Source organism: Micropterus dolomieu, linkage group LG20, assembly GCF_021292245.1.
Source record: "Micropterus dolomieu isolate WLL.071019.BEF.003 ecotype Adirondacks linkage group LG20, ASM2129224v1, whole genome shotgun sequence".
In the NCBI taxonomy this organism is placed as follows: domain Eukaryota; kingdom Metazoa; phylum Chordata; class Actinopteri; order Centrarchiformes; family Centrarchidae; genus Micropterus; species Micropterus dolomieu.
Window position 1 is genome coordinate 15,402,525 of NC_060169.1, and position 20,217 is coordinate 15,422,741.

The 20,217-nt window shown below is 39.4% G+C and overlaps 1 protein-coding gene across 1 annotated transcript in view; it reads left to right on the forward strand.

Annotated features, from left to right (window-relative positions):
* cdh15 (cadherin 15, type 1, M-cadherin (myotubule)) overlaps positions 1-19,965 on the forward strand; it is a 62,227-nt gene extending 42,262 nt beyond the window's left edge. Inside the window, exons 2-14 of the mRNA XM_046032442.1 lie at positions 11,148-11,315; positions 12,789-12,944; positions 13,387-13,531; positions 14,478-14,659; positions 14,750-14,878; positions 15,058-15,237; positions 16,586-16,830; positions 16,952-17,088; positions 17,308-17,538; positions 17,627-17,866; positions 18,109-18,257; positions 18,580-18,771; positions 19,325-19,965. Of these exons, the coding sequence (XP_045888398.1) occupies positions 11,151-11,315; positions 12,789-12,944; positions 13,387-13,531; positions 14,478-14,659; positions 14,750-14,878; positions 15,058-15,237; positions 16,586-16,830; positions 16,952-17,088; positions 17,308-17,538; positions 17,627-17,866; positions 18,109-18,257; positions 18,580-18,771; positions 19,325-19,525 (2,352 nt within the window). The 5' untranslated portion in view covers positions 11,148-11,150 and the 3' untranslated portion in view covers positions 19,526-19,965. The remainder of the gene's footprint in view (positions 1-11,147; positions 11,316-12,788; positions 12,945-13,386; positions 13,532-14,477; positions 14,660-14,749; positions 14,879-15,057; positions 15,238-16,585; positions 16,831-16,951; positions 17,089-17,307; positions 17,539-17,626; positions 17,867-18,108; positions 18,258-18,579; positions 18,772-19,324) is intronic.
* Positions 19,966-20,217: the final 252 nt, after the last annotated feature.

A 20,217-nucleotide genomic window follows, 5' to 3' on the forward strand; every position in this document is an offset into this window, starting at 1 on the left:
GGACTGCAGAAAAAATAATCGGTGCCAACCTGCCCTCCATTCAGGACTTATACATTTCCAGAGTCAGGAAACGGGCAGGAAACATCACTGCAGATCCATCTCACCCCGGACACAACCTGTTCTAGCTCCTCCCCTCTGGTAGGCGCTACAGAGCACTGTACGCCAAAACCAACAGACTCAGGAACCGTTTCTTCCCAAAGCCATCACTCTGATGAACAGCTGACTCAGTGTTAGGAACCATTCCTGTGCAATAACCCAGTAACTGCCTCTAATCAGCCACCTGTTTACTGGCTAATACTTATTTATTCATCATTCACTATTTCAGAGCTGTTCATATTGTTGTATATTGTGTATATACTGTATACCAAATCCACCTAACCCATGTACATAACACCTGCACATAATACTTATTTATTCCAGCATCCTTTGCAATGTGTACATGTGTACATGTACGCATGTATGTGTAACTGTATATCTCATCCACCTCTGACATGTACATCATAATAATAATAATATTAATAATAATAATAATAGTAATTTACTCCTGCATCCTTTGCACTCTGCTCATTGCACTATTGTCTCAATCTGTCTATTTTGTTTTTGTTTATAGTGTGTATATATGTGTTCTCTTTACTGTAGCCTGTGTTTGATTTAGCACATCGTGAGCAATGTACAACCCGGAGTCATATTCCTCGTATGTGTACACAAACCTGGATATAAAGCTGATTCTGATATTTTTCATGATCCATGTAATGTGAATACATTCAACTACTTTCAGAATAACTTTTGTCCAAGCTCTGGAAGAAAAACTGTTAACTATATAGTTTTACTAACATCACATTATTTTACATTCTGCATTATAAATACTGCGTTGAGACACCACAAGATGGCGCAACTATTCTCTTTCTTGTGACATCAGAACTTATTTTGTAGGATTTTTTTCTACAACAACTGAATGTAGGTCTCTCAGTCAGCTGGATACAGTAAGTAAGGGAACTGGTTAAACTCAATATATGACTAGTAGGCTATACTCCTGATATATATATATATATATATATATATATATATATATATATATATATATATATATATATATATATGTTGTATTTGCAACTTTTTCTGCTGCCCCCAAGTGGCCAAATGATGAGGAATCTTTTCATTACAAAACATTGAATTTCATTCAATAATGCAGAAGTTAAATCCCCAACTCAGGGTTATAGAATATATTTTCTTATAGGTACACTCTTATTGTTAATACATAACATAAGCATTTTGCCATGAAGAAATTAATTTAAAGTTGCAAGCTTATCTCTCTGAGTTATTGTGAGTTGTTATTTCTGCCAGCAGTGGGCAGCAGATTGCTGTCTCTAAAACTACAGAGAGAGTTCTGGGTAAATTTTGAACTTAGGCATCACCTTTGGACATGTCTTTATTTATAAGAAACACACCTTAACCCATTTTACAGAAAACATTGATCTAGACCATCTTAACGGGCAAGCCATATTCCTCCAGCACCACAAGAAAGGCCGGCACGCACTCTGGTATGAGAGCCTGTTGTTAGGGAAGTGTGTGTGGGGGGGTGAAGTAAGAGAAACATCAGGGCGGCTCCGGCCAACTGACTCTGCCTGAAATGACAGAGACAGGTGCTGTAAAATCACCCCTTTATAACTCCCTCTCTCACACACACACAAGCACATACTCATGGACACACCCACACATGGCAGCATGCCAACACCCACTCAGCACGCACAGTCAGCCTGCCAACACACTCAATTATTTCACTGCTCTACTTTTTAGCATGAGAGTTTCTAGACTGTTAAACAGTCAACAATCTCTGTCTTCTGTGTAACTGTGCGCTCATAACTCATACACTTTCATTTGTGTAGCCGATTCCTTGTTTATAACGTAATGTCCTACATTAGTCTTCACTGTTCACAATGAATACGTGTCGGTCTTGTAAGTGAATGAGTGTATGTGGTGAAAGAGACGCCAATGTGGTCCAAAGTTGTTTACTTAATAAAGAGCTGTGTCGACCTTTGACCTGTGAGCAGACTGGCTGATTGGGTGTTGAAAGTAGTGTTGCGGTGATCTGCACTCCATACTCTCCCCATAATGCCAAACAAATCTTTCCTGCTGGTTTTGTCTCACCTCAGAAAATATAACCAAAAAATTAGACCAACTTTCTCACTCTCTGGACAGCAACCACCTCTGCTCGTACTTCATCGATCATGGCAGTGTTTCTGTCAAATTTTAAGTATCACAGACATGGCACTCTCTGCTTTGACATCACCCATGGAGTACCATAGATCTTCATCTTCTGCTTTGACAGCATGTTCAAAATAGCAGGAGATCAAAGAGTTCTGGCTGAATGTTCTGAATGTGTGAGGGCACGACAGAAAGCACACCGGACAGGCAGGTTACGGATGCGGCCATGCGACATGAGGGTTGATCCAGACAAGAACGATTTGAGAAGAAAAGGAGCGCTAAGCTCCTTAAGACTGTGAACACAACAGTATGCTGTGCTGTCAAGTGGGGCCTGTAAAATGAAAACGTTTTATTTCTATTTTCCTCTGCCCAAAGGCGTATGAACAGATCGATGTAGTGTGTGATCAAAGAACTGGGGAATAGATTTTTGATCAATTCAGCGATTCAGGTCTAGAAATGAAGTCGTAGTTGTTTTCCAGTTTTAACAAAAAACTGAAAATAGTCCATAGTTGTAACTCATAACCATGGGCTAATGTAGATGTTTACTTCCAAATCTCTAAAGTAGAATTTTGTTGTCAAGAAAGCGATTTAACTTCCTAATGTAATAAAGGTTGTGGAATTGTTCTGTATAGGGCTGACGTGATTAGCTGATTAATAAATTGGCCGAATCAACGGAACAACAAATCATGAACTATTTAAAAAATCGATTAATTGCATCATTTTTTCAAGGAGAATTGCTAAACATAGTGTGGTTTCAGCTTCTGTTTGTTTCTACTTCTGTTTCTGCTTTTCTGGTTTATGTCACTGACGACTGAAAGTTTAGTATTTCATATTTCCTACTTTGTGTCTTGGTTTTACATATTGTCTTGGCTTTCTTTCTTATTTCTCCCTTTCCTTTGTGTCTCTCTCTAAAAAAGCAATATTGTTTTTGAAAAGTGTGAAATAAAGTTGAATTACTTTCAACTGTTGAAGACACTGTTTCTGTCTACACCACCAACAGCTGCCCTGCCTCTCTCTTCATCTTCCTCTCTACTTCTCTGTCTCTCTCTCTCTCATCGGCCTGTGAGTGACAGCACATGTGCTGGGGTACATGGGAGGGCCGCTGCTGAAATTCTAATCCCTTACCCTACCACTGTGAGACATACCCCAGCCACGGACAGGGAGGAGCTGTGACTGACAAACGCTGGGAGAGGAAAGAAGAGAGATAGACTGCAAGAGGACAGAGAAGGATAGAGAGGGACAGGTTTCAGGGTTGGAAAGTTTGGCCTTTTTGCACGGTCGAGACACTCAGGAGGCCAGTTCTAAGTGGAGGAGCGTCCGATCTTTCAGTCATCAGGGGACCGTTCATACTGAGTTTCTGAGTGCAGGTTCTGAGGATGGCGGGATGGATGTTGATGGTGTGTGTGCTGGGTACCCTGCTTTGTCAGGTAAGAAAAATCATCACCTCTTCATAGCTACTGTCGACTAAAATGAACAAAATATGTTGATGTATTTGGGCATTGAAGAACGTTTGTGGTTGTTTTCTGATATATCAAGCGTGAGCAGTCTTTCACAGCCTCAATGGATGAAAACAAAAAACAAAAGTTAAAGTTCTGTCCTTACCAAGTTGACTGCAGTATCTAATGGTTTTGTGGACATTAAAATCTCCCATTGTTGCAAAGATGTCTGCACAATAGAGCTAGTGTTGCGAGCTTTCTGATAAAAAAAAAAAAAAAAATGTAAGTAATTTCACCTATGGCTGCTGTAATAGTACTCCACTTGCACTTGAGTTGTAGGCTACCGTGTGATCATGCCCCCCTCCGTTCATCTACTGTATGGATCTAGATTCAGCCCCCAGATTTTAGCCCAAGACACCCGTCCTGCCCATTCAGAGTGTGATCTTGGCAAGAGACTGCCCTTTAGCTTCTCCACTCTTCAAATATACAGTTTATGTTTTTACCTGAGTGATGTCTTCAACCAAACATCAACCAAGTTTCATCATTAGAGGCACTGCACTGGCTCTGCAATCAGATGTTGTGGCTTATCTAAACATTTCATCCTAGTTGGAAAGAGGATGATAAAGTGTTATCAGGAGGACGAGACTCCAGATGTGTACAGGGGGCTCAGGGCACCATTAGTAGCCCCTGTCGGCAGTCGCCATTATGAGAACTAAAATGGATGACAATGTAAACTGACATATTACCAACAGCTCTTCCAACCACCATCATTCTTTCTCTGTGTTTGGAGTAGTAATAGAGGCCAGGTTGGGAGGGTGAGTGAGTTGGCCTCCAGTGATTCTCGAGGGAAGTCTAGCTTTGATGTGCTCTATAATTCATATTAAATGTTGCAGATCCTATATAGCATCTGCAAATTAATAATTCAGATTTTCTCAATCAGTGACATATCTCTGACCTTGACAATTGTTAAAAGTTTAAGTGTCTTTGTGGTTGAAAGGTTTTATGCTGCATTTGTGGTTCATTATCATATTCAGTGGCTAATTGATTGTGGAGAAAATCACTGAAAAAAAATACAGTATGTATCCTCTTTTGAACATGGGAGTGTTAGATCGCTGATACAGCCACGGTTCAAGTGGCCTTAGCCCCTAATAACACAAAAGATATTTTGGTCAAATCCTCAGGACCTCAGCAATAATTGTATTTAAGACCTTACATATAAAAATAACCCTGTTAATGATTTGAAAGACCCGTAAACCCCGAAGTTCGACCTTTAAGGGGCAGGGTCCCAGTCTATGGGCTGGATGCAGAAAACTACTTAAGCACTGGGTGGTGAGGCTGATACAGGCTTTAATTGCACCTTCAAATTCCCCTCCAAGAGGGGGGACAACCAAATAACAAAAAGTACCTCTGTCAGTTTGTTTGCTGTGTTTTTGATATGTAAACAGTCTGCTCTGCCAAAACTCTGTCTTTTGAGTATGAAATACTAACCCAGTGGAGGCACTGAGAATGTTATAGCTGCCATGGAACATCATGCGTTAGTGGACTCCAATGGCAAACTAATTGCACAGCAACAAAAAAAAAAAGCACAAACAATTCTAACCAATCCAATCCTTACTTAAAGGTTGTGAAAATTATTCTTATCCAATACACATCTTTTTGTCAAATTCGCAAATATGTCCTCATAGTTCGCTAGCTGTGTGCACTATTAAATGCCCACAAACATTTAGCTTACCTTCTAGTTCGCCAAGATATGCTGTTGTTGTGATGTTAGTAGCAGGAGAGTTGTGAGTATTGCTGCATGGACGGTTTCGCACTCTCTGCATGTTAGCTTTGCAGCAGCAACTGTAGCAACAGTGTGCAAACCCACAACTTAGCTAAAATTAGTTACATTCCTTGCTGTGTCGTTGTTCACTCATGGTATTTGTCATGGAATTTGATTTCTCCAGAACTGCTTACTCTCTATCTTCCCTCCATGTTAGAAGAGGACACATTTCTAAGTGCTAAATAACAGTTGCTAACAGCTCACATACGCAGCTCACAAAATATTCGCAAATACACAAACAAAATAAGGTAATTGTTGTTTTATATCTGAAACAAATCATAGACCAGATATATTATGCATATCTGTACAAAGTATTTTACTATATATATATACTGTATATATACTATACTATACTATACTAATATACTACTCTAATACATGCTTCATAAGCATGTATTAGACATTTTAATAAATGAATAATAAATATAAAATTAATCTTCCCATCAGAAGCTGTCCATCCAGTCCAATGGTTTTGGACAGCGTCACCTGATAGCTTTCAGGTGTTTGAACTAGGCAGTGTTTGGGGCTGCTGGGTGTATGCTGTGGTGAGGAGTGGGCAGCAGGCACAGCTGTTCCCAGATGCATATGTGATGCCATTTGTCCCGCTCTGTAATCCTCTTCGCGGAAAGAGGAGTGGGTTGCTCCTGGACCATGAAATCGGGTACAACTCAAGAGTCTGTAGCAGCGGCCAGCTGGCGCTGAGGTCTCACTCATCGGAAACAATCAGTCAGAAGATTTAGAATCTGAATTACAGACTGCTGGGTGTGGATACCTGGGGGGTGTTTTAAACTGACTAGGGTTTCAGAGGGAGCAAAGGGTAGAGAGAGACAACTTCCAGATCATAAACACTAGTCGACTGAACAGTGAAGTCAGTTTCCTTTATTATTTTTGTCTCATTATTTTTAAAGGACTGAGACATGAAAGATCATGTGGTGACAGTTGTTGTTTCCATGGTCATGCACAAGAATAAGCTAGCAGCGATGTTATTATGGGTTTATCACTTGTGCCATTTTGTATCCCCACTGAATACCCATGTAAAAAAATGCATTCTTTAGCTACCACATAAAGACCTCACCACATTCAGTGCAGTCATTTTTTTATAAATTCTATTTTTAGAATTTTGATTGTTGAATTTTTACTTTATATTATATATATATATATATATATATAATATTTAGTAAAAATTCAACAATCAAAATTGTACTGTATGTTCCTACATTTTGTTGTTATTACACATACACTGAGTGAAATATTAATAATTTAGCACATTTACATTCATGCAAATTCAGTCTGATGTAAAATTACTAATGTTTCTCCCAGCAGCATGAGTTTGCAAAGATACATCCAATGGGTTCAATAGAGTTTAAGAGGTTTGTTTGAGATGTTTGAACAGATTGGGTTTTTATTCTGGCGTATTCTAATTAACAGAATGTGTGTGATGACGTTTCTTTGCCCAAAAATGTACAGGGCTTTTATACTGGGAATGTAGAGGAAAGGGACAGTCACTGCATCACTGTATTAATAGTAAATGTGTCTGTCATGTCAAGAAGATTCTATCTCATGCTTTATTAAATAAAGAAATTGTGTTATTGATTATCTTTAATATAACAAATCACTTTAGTTGTTTGATGATACTGTTTTATTATGTTTTCTTGAACTCCATGTTTATGCACCTATTGAGTCACACTGTCTCAGTTTAATAGTATATCCTTGCTCAGCATTCCCAAAGTTCGGACATCTGCTCCGAAGGGGACTCACACACCATAAATAGGGTGTCCATGCCCATGCCAGGCAGTCATGACTGAGCAAAGAGTAGGGGTGTGGGACCAGTACTGATGGTGACTGACCAGTTGAATGTCTGTGCCTGAGAAACAGTAACAGAAGTGACCACAGAGACACCTGTGCGACTTCTAGCCCTGTGGCCGAAGAAACTGTCAGGCATGCTAGCCAGCATTACTTCTCTGCTGTACAGTCTCTTCCTGAGTTATTTGAACAACTGTTCCACTCACACATGTCTGGAGAGGAGACTCAGGCCAATAGAGATTCAGCACAGGACTCTCTCAGAGGTGCTTCAACTAATACATTCAAATGGCAAATAGCATTTTTTATAAAATGTATCACTCGCTGGTATAATTTGTTAAAGTTATAGTTAATTTTTTCCCTTACATTTCTCGTTTGAACGTGTAGCGACAAACAAAATATAAATTGATGTTAATGGTTTGCAACATGTGACTGACATTTGCATTTCCATATTAAAATACTCAAAAACTAGGGTAATTTAAAGGTATGACAGCATGGACACTCACAATGGCTCATAAAGTGTCCAAGACGTAATGCATTTGTAGCAATACCTGTAAGGTGGACAACTCCAATGGCTTTGTGAATGAATGAGATTCAAATGCAGCAGTTTCAAAACTTGGAAAGTCATTTTACAGTGATCAACAGAGTATTATTGTCTTACTGCGTATGTTTGAGTGTTGCCGTTATGTGACCCCTACATATCTCATCTCTTTCTGAGTTTGACGTTTTTAAATGTAACAAACAAGTCTAGTGTTACTAGTCTAACTCTTGTTACTACTGAGTTAAGATGCTACTTAGCAACCAAATGTACTTCCCCCAAATGGAAGTGTGGCTTTCAATTGATATTTAAAACCTGCTTATATTTTTTATGTTGTTATTATTCCAAGGTGTTATTAAATTATTTATTCAAAACTGAATTTTGAATATGTAATTTTCAGTTTTAGGCTCATAATTATCAATAATCTCCCAAAGATAGGGCGATTTCAAAGTACACTGACGATACGATAATGTAGGTAATCTCCTGATTTAAAGTCCTTCACATGAACCAGAGGACTATCAAAAAGAATTTAACTTTCTCAAACTCGGTAAACACTCCTCGGCTTAAAGGTTCTTGCTGGGAGGGCATATCATCCCCAGACAAGCTGACCATACTTCTGTGACGGCCCTAAGGTGAAAGGCCAAGCTGTAAAAGTTTCTGGGAAAAGCCTCTAAAACAGTTAATCTGTGTGTGGTGTCATCGCTCAGCCTGTCAGAAAAGGCGCATGCTGGTCTAATTGGTAACATGACACTTTAGTGTTACTGCATCTTGGTCTGGTGAAAACATTATAAGAGAGGCAGATACTTAGTGGAGCCACTATCCAAAACACAGTCTTATCTTAAATTCAGATTGAAAGGACAAGGCAAGACACTGATATAAAGTATTTGAAAAGGAAGTGTGGGAAATAACAAATGTTTGTTTCCAGGTGGTTCTAAGTTTTTCTGTTTTATATTCTGGAAAAGCTGGAATACATTGTTGTTGTGGTTTGCGTCAGCATTACCACAGTATAGTTGTTTTCACAGTATAACTGTAACTGTTAAGATGGTCAGTCTATCAAAAAAAAACAAATACAGCAGACCTTTCCTCCAGTACACGATTCTTTATTCACCAAACGTTTTTGGATTTATTGCATTCATCAGAGGTAGGTTCCAGTTTCCTTGCACTGTATATAGGCCATTGATCACTTGTGTGATGTGTAGATCACCGTTGATACTAAATATACAAAAAAAACATTATCATCATCTTATTAAAATAGTTTTTACAAAATACAACATTTACTCCTAATGGATACAGAACTGTATAAAGAAAAATATATATACATAAATAAATAAATCACCAAGAATTATAAATACAAAACATTCAGTGCAATCTTCCTCTAACCATGATTGGGTAAAATGGTCGAATGTCTATTTTTAGCCATGCTAGCGGCGTGGATTTAGGGATGACAATGCTGGTCAGTCTGACTGTTTTATACAAACGTGTAATCCCCAGAGGGTAACTTCTATTGACTTTAATGATCCCCTGACTTTTTCTCTAGCACCAGTAGGTTGGAATGTTCAGTTTTTATTGACATGGCTCAACAACTGTTTTTAATTAATTTATTTATTTTGTTCTTCAGATTGCCATGACATTTGGTACAGATATCCATGGTTCCCAAACAATTTGTCCTATGACTTTGGTTATCCTTTTTACAGTAGTCCCATGTCTCTTCCATCTCTTCATATTTATGGATTACCTTAACTAACTTTAAAGTCAATCTGCGGTTAACCTCAACACATTCTTTGTGTAAATTTCGGTTGTTTGATTTATAAAGCATGGTGTGCTGGTGGAGAGTTGTGCGATAGATTTGATGAACTTGCATTTAAAGCTCACACAGGTCCACTGTGTGTACATTCTCAAAGTTAGAAAAAGGTGGCCATGTTATGTGTCCACAAATCAGGCATACTCAGAAAGTGCTATATTTGGAAATACAACTGTGATTCAGCTGTTATTGATGTTGAGGTTTAGTATCAGTGCAGAATGTGTGCTATGCCGGTGGAGGTTTGAGAGCTCATCTATGCAAAAGTCTTTGTGTGGGTGACATGCACCGCTGGAATGTGAATGTAAACATCTCTGTGAGAGTGTAGATGACGATGGCTACAAAAAGTTAAAAAGGTAGGGGCTGAGAATATAGAACAGTCTAAGATTAGCCTGCCCTCTGACTTGGCCTGCAGATGCCAGCCATGGTTGCCATTCCTGCCTGCACTGTCCAACAGTGTGCCAAAGGATCAGTATATCAGATCACCCGTGACAGGGCAGGGATCATAGGCCATTCACAAAATATTCGCAAATTTATCCACTGATCCATTATTTTACTTATTTATTTGTGACTCACCAAAAAAAAAGTCAGTTATATTTGAGAGAAAACCTAAAGACAAACATAACAGATACCTTCTACATTTATTTCTGGTTCTATGGATTATGCCTTTGAGCTGTTAAACATAAGGGGAGTAATGCTAAATCCAGTCAATTCCCACAGAGAAAGAAAGAAACAACTTGTGTAAATGTGTATATGTGCTTATGCGTGGGTGGGTGTTTTGTTATATATCAGTCTCTGTGTGTGTGAGAAAGCCTGTATGAGTGCGTCTATGGAATTCCTACAGCAGAGCGGATATGTAAGGTGACCCCGAAGTCCCAGTCAGGTGCAGAGCTGAGCATAAAGGGGAATTTGTGAGTGTGAGTGGGAATGCGGGTGGGAAAGAACAGGATCTAAATCCATACTCGACAGCTGTTGTGTGAGTGTGCTCCCCCCATGTGTGTTGTGTGTGTGTGTGTGTGTGTGTGTGTGTGTGGTGCGCGCGCGCATGGGTGTATTTGTGTGAACGCAGTCAACATGAGACAGCAATGTGTTGAATGAGGGCTTGTAAAATGAGCATGAGTGTTTGTGTTTCCTCGTCCTGAGATGAATTTGCACCCAGATCAAAGGAAGCTGACAAACACATGTATTAGCGAGTGAAGCTGTGGCCCTGCATCCCTTCTGCCCTGGACAATCCCACAGATTCCACATTACAGACAGCTTCAGCGCTACAGCTAACATACAGCCATTCCATTAGGCCATTGGGAATGTTATAGCACTGATGGAGACTCTCGACATAGCTTTAAACAGCTGCAAACATCTATGATGTCATAATGTATGACTTCAATGAAAGACAATTACTGGATTTAAAAAAAAAACTACACTTAGGCTACTGACATATTGTATCTCCTTGTATGAATAGTGGAGTGTGATGTGTGTTCTAATGCCTAATTAACTGCATGTTCCTGTGACTTTCTTTTCTAACTCCCTTGCTGTTGTTGTTTCCTTCAGCTGATGATCTCTGCTGAACCTCTTCACAATGAGGAAGAGCTGCCTCCTCAGGCCCTTTACCCATGGAGAAACCAAGGCAAGGGAATGGTCAGGGTGAAGAGGGACTGGATCATCCCTCCAATCAGAGTGCTGGAGAATAGCAAGCAGGTTCCCGAAGAACTTGTCCAGGTATAAATAACAAATACAAATAACAAATAACAGCTTTTCACATTAGAATTTCATCAGTAGACAACTGCTGTGTCATTTCAAGTATAAATGGGTCACATTTAATAAGTATGTCTAAAAACAATAGTCACGTGCCTGTAGTCTACGTACATTGAAAGTATAGTTGATGGTTTACAAAATCCACAGTTCTAGTTCTGTACTAACATGTATTCATAAGTTTATCTGAAGCTAATACAGGGTTTCCACCTTTCCACCTGGTTTGAGATTCTGTTGGGCCTTTTCTGTTTGTTAGTTTGTTTGTGTGTTTACTTTTTTGTGGGGGATCTCAGATTTCTGTTTCAGTTTCATATGGACTGTTTGTGAACCCTATCTAACATTAGCTGAGTGTAAACTTCTCCAAATCCAATAAAGCTGCTAACATTAGCTATATATTATGATTTTAATATTTATGAATGGCTAACACAGTGGGGAAATACTACACAGTAAATGTGTTAGTCATGAAGAGTCCTTTCTTTTAACCCCACAAAATGGGGTTAAAAGTAGTATGTAGTGCTTACGTAGTATGAAATGTTCCTTGGCCTTGCAAGTTGGCTACCACTGTGTCTAGTAAGCTAGTTAGGTGGACATGCTAAGATTCGCAGCTTACATTAATTCATTTTTACACGTTAACTTTTGGATTTTAGCTTTTGGAAAGGTTAAAAAAAGACACCACCATTCAAACTCTGTCAAAAGTGTCTCCTTACTCTACAGTCGTTTGTCATGCCTAGTTATGATAGCTAAACTATGATAGGACAATCGCAATGTGGGGGGGGGGGTTAGCAGTCTGTGACTGGGGAAGCAAAAGGGGGACTTAAGTAATAACAGCAAGTGCTAAAATCTTTCCTAACAAAATGCATACATAAATTGCAAGCAATAATAAAATATACTATGATAAAAATTAGACTGCTGTAAAACAAATGTCTGTATGTATGTAAAAATCCTCATCATAAACATATTTTAATAGACTAGACTGTGTAAAGCTATCCAAGACTGCCTCCAGTTAAACACATCGCTATACATTCGCCATTCACATGGATCGTAATTCTTCATCACAGATGAATGCACACATCACAGAGCAGTGTTTAAAGAACACGTGAAATGTAAATGTTTAGTTAAGGCTGTTACAGATGACCAGTGATGTATAAATCCTACAGTACAGAGAGAAATACTGAGCCACTTTTACATGGTGATGAAAATGCAACAGCGACCATATATCAAAGTGTATGCAAAATGCTTAAAATATAGACTCCTTGCAATTATTTGTTCATAATCTTATTTCCTGCCATAAGTCAAAGACCTCTCTGAGCTTAAGCACTCTTGTCTCATGGTCCCCAACTGTCAGCATACTCACATCTGGTGTTACAGCATGTGGTTTGCAATCCTACCCCCACCATGAGGTTACGATGATCATCAACTTTATCTCCTCTCTGTGTTTAGATCAAATCAGACAAAATCTTTACCGGTGAGGTGATCTACAAGTTAGAGGGACCAGGGGTGGACCAGGAGCCCAAGAATCTATTTGAGATTGATGATAAAACAGGAGTAATCAGGAGCAAGCGGCCTCTGGACAGAGAGAAATACAACAGCTTCACGGTAAGATACGGGAGTAACATCAAATATCACCCTTGACACTTGAAATGTGTTTTAAAGCACTATGAAAGACATTTACTTGAAACAAGCCACAATGCTCCCAACGAGACCTTACACAACATGTTTTGAAGCATAGGTCCACGTTTTTGTCTTAAAACATATATCAGTGTCTCAGAAACTTGTAGTAACAGCCAGAGGTCAGTTTGTAAGGGCCTTTATGGGCATCTTGGGAGACACTTCAGAAAGTTTCAGAACACATGACTGGGATGTAACCCCTGATGTTGAACCAAAAATCCTGCACATTTCTTTCTGCCATTTCCAGCATATGTTGTGTTCAGGTACTCCAAGTGTCCTGTTGGATGTTTCCTTGATTTGTGGTAATTAATAGTAAGAAACACTTTTGTGAAGAAACATTTGTCTGTTGTATCTGTGTTTGTGTGTGTAGCTGAAAGCCTTTGCGCTGTCCCCCAGTGGAGAGAGACTAGAGAATCCTACCACCATAGAGATAATGGTGCTGGATCAGAATGACAACAGACCGGCCTTCATCCAGAGCCAGTTTGTTGGCACTATCTCTGAGTTCTCAGTCCCAGGTACATCTGTGTATTACATACTGCATTTCCAGCTTTTCTTACTTTCTTGAACCTCAATGTTCCAAAGCCATCTAAAATTTCCTTCATGAAGTAGTTTCAGATGTTTTTAAAGTAGCACTAAATGGAGTATTACACTTGTTTCTGTGTGTCATTGACACTACAGTATCCCATACAGTTTAAAGCTGCTATAATAATTTTTTTATATTAATAACAGATCACATAACTATGTGTATGTGAAAGTGGTCGCTCATGGTAATGAACCTACAGATAATTGTCACCTGAATATGCAGTTCTCCTCTGCTCTACAGAGCATTTTTCAGCTCATTCTTTTGGTTTTACTGCTTTGGTTCACTCTAACCACTCTCATTAAGCATGTTTTTTTGATGCAGCAGGCAGCTGTTTTCAGCTGGAAAATCTGAGCACTAAACAGCAGACAGACAAATGACCTGGTGAACATAGTGGAACATTTAGCAGCTGAAGAGCTAAAAAGGGGAGTGGATATTGGACTTACATGTGTAAACTGCAAGCAACTGTTTGCTAACAAGTTTGCCCAAATCAAGTTACATCAAATATGACAGCTTGTTTCTGTTATTGCAGGTGAAAATATTAAAATCCTATATGGCATTTATGCATTATTCCATTTGCAATTCTGTGTTCTGTTATCTTGTTCTTGTTTATTATGGCATCACTAATTTAACAACAACAGATCACAACTAATGCCAAATTAACATTAACTAATTTGCATGTTACACGTTCCTTGTTTTCCTCTAAAGGCACATTGTCTTCCCATTTTAATAACAGGACAATAGCAGAAGACTTGTAAAATGTTTTGTATAGTTTGACATTTTTCGTTCAAGTCCTGCAGCTTCTACACATATGTCACATATCTGTATTTCATACTGACAGATCTTTCCAGCTGCCTGAAGCTTCCGATTATTTTTCACAGGCACATCAGTGATGTCAGTGTTAGCCACTGATGCAGATGACCCAATGACAGATAACGCTTTTCTGAGCTACTCTATCATTGGCCAGGAGAGCATTCCTGCCAACGCTGTTACCAAGACTATGTTTGGTATCAACAACCAGACCGGAACCATCCACACAAGAGATGTAGGCCTGGACCGAGAGGTAAGATGCAGGTTATGGTTAAGATACAGATTTGTGCAGATCATCATTTTATGGTTAATTTCACTAAAATTTGCTTTTTTTCTGTCATAGGTGGTGAAAAGTTTCAAATTAAAACTGCAGGTTGCAGATATGGGGGGCATGGGACTAACAAGTGAAGGTGTGGCAATCATTCATGTATCTGATATCAACAACCACGCCCCACTGTTCAGTCCAGCCTCGGTGAGTCTCAGACAACAATACATGATGGATATTTTAAATTTGTTATTTAAAACACTAAACTCATATTAAGGTAAATACTTAGATATTAATTTTTAACTCAGTGAATTGTGTGATATGACAATTGTTTTGTCACACTGGTTAGAATCTTTTGATTTGTGCTTTGTATGTGGTGCATATAGTACAGCATGATAGGAGTGGAGAACAGGAAGGACTATGAGATTGGCCGGGTGAATGTTACCGACAGAGATGATGGAACAGGAAACTGGGAGGCCAAATACTTCATTGCCAACAACCCTGATGGCAACTTTGCAATCAAAACGGATCCTGCCACCAACCAGGGCGTTCTGACGGTGGTGAAGGTACAGCCTGCTGACCTGCTGTTAACTGAAAGAGTATGAGCGAGGTGGTGGTGATTGTTGAGGTTCCATCACACATTTTGGCTGCATGTTAGAATTATAGCTGTGACCTGTGTGTCATCCATTTGTATTTGAAGATCAAATGCTTAGACTTATGCCAAGCATCCAAAGTCACACTGACAAATTTAAGTGGATAAGGCGAAAAATGATTGCTGTCAGCTATGTTCCTCAACCTGACTTTATGATTCCTTATTTTATCTTCACATTAATCTGTTTTGTCGATGTCAGAATATTGTTGGTATTCTCCACGTTACACATGCAAAAAACCCCTGATAAAACTAATTCCATGGAATATAAGAATTCACATATTGTCAGGTCAAATCTTTTCCCAAAAGAAAAACTTTTAAGGAGTTAAGAAAAGTAGCCCCCACCCTTTTTAAACCTTGACCATGATATGTTTTGTAGTTGTTGTGTAATGACTTTTGAAGTGGTTGTGGTATTTTATAGGTCTTTTATTTCTATTCTATTTTTAGAGGTCTCCTGGAAAAGGAACTATGCTAAGTTGTGACACAGATAATTTAAAACCAAATAAATATTAATTCTTTATTTATTATTCATTTTATATCAGAATTAATCTATGTCTAAAATATGTTATGCCTGTAAATGAAATTGACATTTTTGCCTATCCAGCTGATCTGCTATGATCTGGTCACAACAGCATTTCGATGGAATAAAATAATTGGAAGTGGATCAATTGAATGCTGTTTTACCTTCAGTTACTGCCCAATTACATGGGTCTTTCTAGGAATCTAGGAATTTACAGACCCATTTAGTAACATGTTGCTCTGAATGTAGATTTATTTTCAACTCAAAAAGGAGAGCATGTGAACAAAGCTGGTGTAAAAGGTTTTTAGGAGACAACAAGAAGTTATGTCTGTACTCTAGGACGGTTCAGTTGGTTCATTCATAACATGTGTTTTACCGCATATGTTGTAAGAGTCTAGCGTAAAGGAAAAACATTATGTATTCATAAATGTTGACTGATTTGTTCTGGGGCACAGGAATAATTTTGAATGTTCAAAATAGGTGGGAATGCCCTAGATAAAATGTGCATTGAGGCCCTCAGACCCAACTCAACACCACTCTCTAGTGGTTGAGCTTTAAAACTACAACTACTCAGATAAAGATGCTTTCCCTGTGTTTATACATATAGATTTATTGTTACCCCGCGACCCTGTACGCTTGATGATGGATGGATGGATTTATCGTTAATCCTCTATTATCTAACCACAGTGTAGTACAAATTTTTCCTTCCACAAAACTGCCTTTTCTGCTCTGTTTTGTCATGCAGCCTTTGGATTATGAAGCACAGGATGAGTATACCCTGACTCTGACGGTGGAAAATATCAATCCTCTGAGCAACAAGGCTCCCAACCTCCCAGCGAGCACCGCTACTGTGGTGGTGACCGTTGTGAACGAGAATGAAGCTCCACATTTCAGGGAGGACCCCATACAGATTGTGGTCCCTGAATCTGTGGCTCCTGGGACTTTACTGAGAAGCAACATTGCCTTTGACCCTGATAATTCTGACCTGAGGTATGATGCAGCAACCAAACAAGAGGAGTATTTCAGTGTTGTTTTCTTAAAGAATGCAAGTAAACTGGTTGGACAATTTGTGTGTCTCTGTGTGTAACATTTCCTCTGCTCTCTGTGGCAGGTATGAGATTAGCAGAGATCCTGAGAGGTGGCTGGACATCAACAGAGATACAGGAGACATAACTGCCAAGAGAACCTTTAACATGCGGTCTCCTAATGTTAAAAACAATATCTACAAAGCTGTTGTCAAGGTTACAGGTCAGTTAACCTACCAACTTGAAATATATACCTTACCCGGATTGCAGGGTTTATACCTCTTATAAGAAAGAAAAGTCTTTTTTAATTAAAAAATAAAATGGACAATCAGTCAGAATGTGGGTTGTGAAAACACTACAACTAATTTTGGCAGACATAAACATTGACTAAGCTGTTGTAACTTAATGTGCCATTGCCGTGTATGTATGTTCTCCTGTCTAGATGCTGGTGGTGTGTCGACCACTGCCACAGTGGCCATCACACTAAAAGAGACCAATGACTTCCCCCCTCAGCTCTTCCCTCTGAGTGGCTCTGTCTGTAGGGGTGCCGGCTGGACGAGTTCTGGTCTGGTGGTGACTGCTGTGGATGAAGACCTTCCTCCGCACACTGTACCCTTCACCTTTGAAATGTCCGATGATGTGTCAATCAACTGGACTATTATCCAAGTCAACGGTAAGGAGAGAGCATCAGGGGTAAGGATGGAGTCGCTTCCGTGAATCTCCTAACCTCACACTTTTCTCAATGTTCCTTTCCACTTCAGATACCCATGCTGTGCTGCAGCCCCTCGTAGAGCTGGAGGCAGGAGAGTATGCGGTCACAGTGTTCGTGTCTGACTCCGGCAGCCCAGTTCTGAGTTCTTATGCTCAAGTCAATGTCACTGTGTGTCTCTGTGACTCCTTTGGAGATTGTAAGTCTGAGGCAGGGGCTGTCCTAGGCTCCAGTGTGGGAATCAGCTTCATCGCTCTCATTATCATCATGGCCAGTATTGCACTTCTGTTGTGTAAGTCTCATCCTGAACACGCCATTCAGTCTTAAACCCCCCACCCAACAAGAATAAAGCAAACATGAACCTAGTTTCAGATGTTTTCAGTTTTACATTTCTTACATTACGTGACATATTCTTCATCCAAGTGGAGGGATACCAAACGTCTCTGGTGATACTCCAAATCATTAGCTGCAGCCCTAAAAACTATACACACTAACTGAATAATACTTGGTGGTTCCACCTCTGGTTGATTGCAGTGCTGCTCCTCCTGGCTGTGGCGGTGACCACATGTGGGAGACGCCACCACATCAAGAAAGGAACAGGTCTTCTTGTTGGGGAATCAGAAGACGACATCCGTGACAATGTCTTCAATTATGATGAGCAAGGAGGGGGTGAGGAGGACGAGGTAAGGCTACACGGGTCACAAGTCAAGAGAGGTCTGAACGATTCTCATGTTGAAATGGATGCTGTTTGTATGGTGTGGGTGCAGGAATTGTGGATCTAGAATATTTATGAATGGTTGCGGTTGAGGAATGCAGTGAAACAATAGGACAAGACGGTCCTACTGAATGTATTCAATAGTAACTTAATGGTATTTAATTGTAATTGACGGTGTGCTTTTGTTATTGTGGTTTTGATTTGTTTGTTTTCCAAGTTTATGCATATTATCACTGTATTCTTAAAGTACATGCAGAGTCAGTCTGTAGCCTCTTCCTCTTCCCTTGCAGAATGCCTTTAACATCGACTTGCTGTGGAATCCCCATGACGTACCTTCGACACCCGGGTCCTACTACCCAGGGTCTGGTATTCCTCGAGGCAAGCAGCCCCTCAGGAAGGATGCCCCGCATAACTTGCCCTCACCCATCTACCCACGGAGGCCTCCTGCGGATCCCACTGACATCGAGGACTACATCAATGAGGTGAGAGGCTTATACCATGACACCGTTTGACCTACAATTCATAACGAAAATGTATTTCAAAGTTATATAAAAAGGATATATAAAATTCTGAATACAAAAGAGGAATTTACTTTCCTTCCCAAAGTTATTAAGGCCTTCTAATAGACAAACATTGGACAACTAAATTGAGCTTTTCAGTTTGTTTAGATCTGTAATGATAGAAATGTCTATATTTTCAATGGTGATCAGTTTGAAAAGACGCTATATTCTTAGATTTTTAATATACGTTAAGGGGAACACCACCAATTTCACACATTAAAGTCTGTTTACAGGTCTTGGGTAGTGCAAATGTGCACAAAGTTGTACACAGCCCCTTTGTGACTCCAGAGGGAGCTACGTGAAGTCTGACAAAGTGCCTCAAGTGATGTCACTTGCGGAGACTGAATATATATATTTAAAAAATTTTAGTTCAAGAGTAAATTATGTCCATTTACAGTTTAAACAGAATTCCTAGGGCATTTGTTTCAACTAAAAAACCTAACCTACCCTATCTAAAAAATGTTTCTTCCCTCAGGGCCTGGAGGCTGCAGACAACGATCCTAACGTGCCTCCATATGACACAGCGCTGATCTATGACTATGAGGGAGAGGGCTCACTGGCAGGCAGCCTCAGCTCCATTGCTTCAGGCAGCTCTGATGGAGACCAAGACTACGACTACCTCAACGACTGGGGACCACGCTTTAAGAAACTGGCCAACCTGTATGACCCACGCTGAGGTCCACAGCGCCCCACAGAAAGAAGACTTGTGTGATTCACCGCCGGTCAGGGACACAGATCATACCTCAGGTGTTTTTCTGGACAAAAAAAAAAGATTTTAGTCTAGGACAAGATCTGAAGTGTGCCAAGGAAAAATAAATGCCATTTAAAACCGTGGACTTTTAATCTAATGTGCCTTAGGTTATATTGAGGATCTTTTGGACAAAACTGACAAAATGGCTTGTTAAAATGAGACAGTGAAGTCGTGTGTTGACATGATCAGCCATGAGGGGAAGGACCTGTGCATGCTAACGAGGCAAACAGGATGTGTGTTGAAATGATTGTCCACGTCTGGTTATGTTTATACTCTTTAGACAGCTCAGTAATGATGCATATGAGCCTGAGATTAAAAAATAAATTTAAATGTATCTTTTTTATATAAGTGATTATTTTATAAGATAAACTTGCTTTGATATTGATTTTTGATATTGATCACAAATCCTCCATTCCATCTGTTCATCTTTGTGGAAGCTATCTCAGCAACAAAACATATAGTACTGTACAACACAATATTCTGTAATCCAATTGTTTGGAGGTTAAGACTTTTTTTTTTTTTTTAGAATTGTTTTTTAATATGTTCACTGAATTTAGGTTTACTGGTGTCTAAAGAATAAATGCAGATCTTTTATTTAGTTTGTATTGTTCATTATG